A 1,943-nucleotide genomic window follows, 5' to 3' on the forward strand; every position below is an offset into this window, starting at 1 on the left:
CACACACACTCATTGTAGAGTACATGAACGAACTCACACTGGGGAGAAACCCTATGTATGTAAGCAATGTGGGAAAGCTTTCAGCAGACATAATAATTGTCGTGAACATGAACGAACTCACACTGGGGAGAAACCCTTTTTATGTAAGCAATGTGGCAAAGGTTTCAGAACACACACTCTTTGTAGAGAACACGAAAGAATGCACACTGGGGAAAAACCCTATGTATGTAAGCAATGTGGCAAAGCTTTCAGCACACACAGTTATTGTCAAACACATGAAAGGGCTCACACTGGGGAAAAACCCTTTTTATGTAAGCAATGTGGGAAAGCTTTCAGCACACGTCGTATTTGTCGTAGACATGAACAAACCCACACTGGGGAGAAACCATATTCATGTAAACAGTGTGGGAAATCTTTTCGAACTCACACTCTTTGTCAAATACATGAACGAACTCACACAGGGATGAAACCCTATGTATGTGAGCAATGTGGTAAAGCTTTCAGTACACACGGTAGTTGTCAAGTACATAAAAGAACTCACACTGGGCAGAAACCATATGTATGTAAGCAGTGTGGGAAAGCTTTCAGCAGAAATAGTTCTTATCGAAAACATGAAAAGACTCACACTGGAGAGAAACCATATGTATGTAAGCAATGCGGAAAAGCTTTTGGCACACGGGGTAGTTGTCAAGAACATGAAAAAACTCACACTGGGGAGAAACCATATGTATGTAACCAATGTGGGAAAGCCTTCAGCACACGTGGTAGTTGTAGAGTACATGAAAGAACTCACACTGGGGAGAAACCATATGTATGTAAGCAATGTGGCAAAGCATTCAGCGCCCCAAGTGCATGCCGGAAACATGAAAGGACTCATACTGGGGAGCGACCCCATGTGTGTAAGGAATGTGGGAAAACTTTCAGTACATACAGTCATTGTCAAATACATGAACGAACTCACACTGGGGAGAAACCCTACACATGTAAGCAATGTGGGAAAGCTTTTAGCACACATAGTTATTGTCAAAAACATGAAAGAAATCACACTGGGGTGAGACCCTTCACATGTAAGCACTGTGGGAAAGCTTTTACCACACACAGTTATTTTCAAAAACATGAAAGGAATCACACTAGGTGAAACCTTTTTATATATGCACTATAGGAAAACATTCAGCACACGATAGCTGTCAAGTACATGAAAGAACTCACACTGGAGTGAAACCATACATATGTTAGCAGTGTGGGAAAGCATTCAGTGCACATGATAGTTGTCAAGTGCATAAAAGAACTCACCCTGGGGAGAAACCCTATGTATTTAAGCAATGTGGGAGAGCTTTCAGCACACACAGTTATTGTCAAATATGTGAACAAAATCCCACTACCAAGAAAGTAAGCAATGTGGAAAAGGTTTCAGCACAAACAGTTGTTAAAAACATGGAAGAACCCACACTGAAGAGAAGAACTTTCTTGGTAAGCTGTATCAAAATCTTGCAGTACACACAGGTATCATATATATGAAAGAATTCATAGTGAAAATAAGAACACTTTTGATCAATGTGGGAAATTTTTTAATTTTTCTCAGTGCATTAAAATATAGAATTCACATGAGAGGGAAGGCATGTGCACTTAATAAAAGTGGAAACCCTTTAGTTTTTGCACTTACCTTGAAATTCATTGAAGAATCCCCTCTAAAGAGACAGCCTATGTAAATAATGTAAGAAAGCATTGTCTGTTGCCAATAATTTTAGAAAAACTGCACAGGTTTACACATACAATAAATATGGAATGTGAGAAGTATTCATTTTACATGACTTTTCATGCAAGCATGGCACTGCATATTGGAGAGACTCATGTCAGTATACATTTTGTTGGAGCACCTGTACTTATTTTGGATAAATTTACAATACAAATAGATGTGATATTGTGAAAAAATATTAATATAA

The 1,943-nt window shown here is 38.8% G+C and overlaps 1 protein-coding gene across 1 annotated transcript in view; it reads left to right on the plus strand.

Annotated features, from left to right (window-relative positions):
• LOC102014814 (zinc finger protein 14-like) overlaps window positions 1–1,797 on the plus strand; it is a 12,671-nt gene extending 10,874 nt beyond the window's left edge. Inside the window, exon 5 of the mRNA XM_013515913.1 lies at window positions 6–1,797. Coding sequence (XP_013371367.1) covers window positions 6–1,138 — 1,133 coding nt within the window. The 3' untranslated portion in view covers window positions 1,139–1,797. The remainder of the gene's footprint in view (window positions 1–5) is intronic.
• Window positions 1,798–1,943: the final 146 nt, after the last annotated feature.

The sequence above is a fragment of the Chinchilla lanigera genome, unplaced genomic scaffold, assembly GCF_000276665.1.
Source record: "Chinchilla lanigera isolate Chin_1 unplaced genomic scaffold, ChiLan1.0 scaffold00031, whole genome shotgun sequence".
Lineage (NCBI taxonomy): Eukaryota > Metazoa > Chordata > Mammalia > Rodentia > Chinchillidae > Chinchilla > Chinchilla lanigera.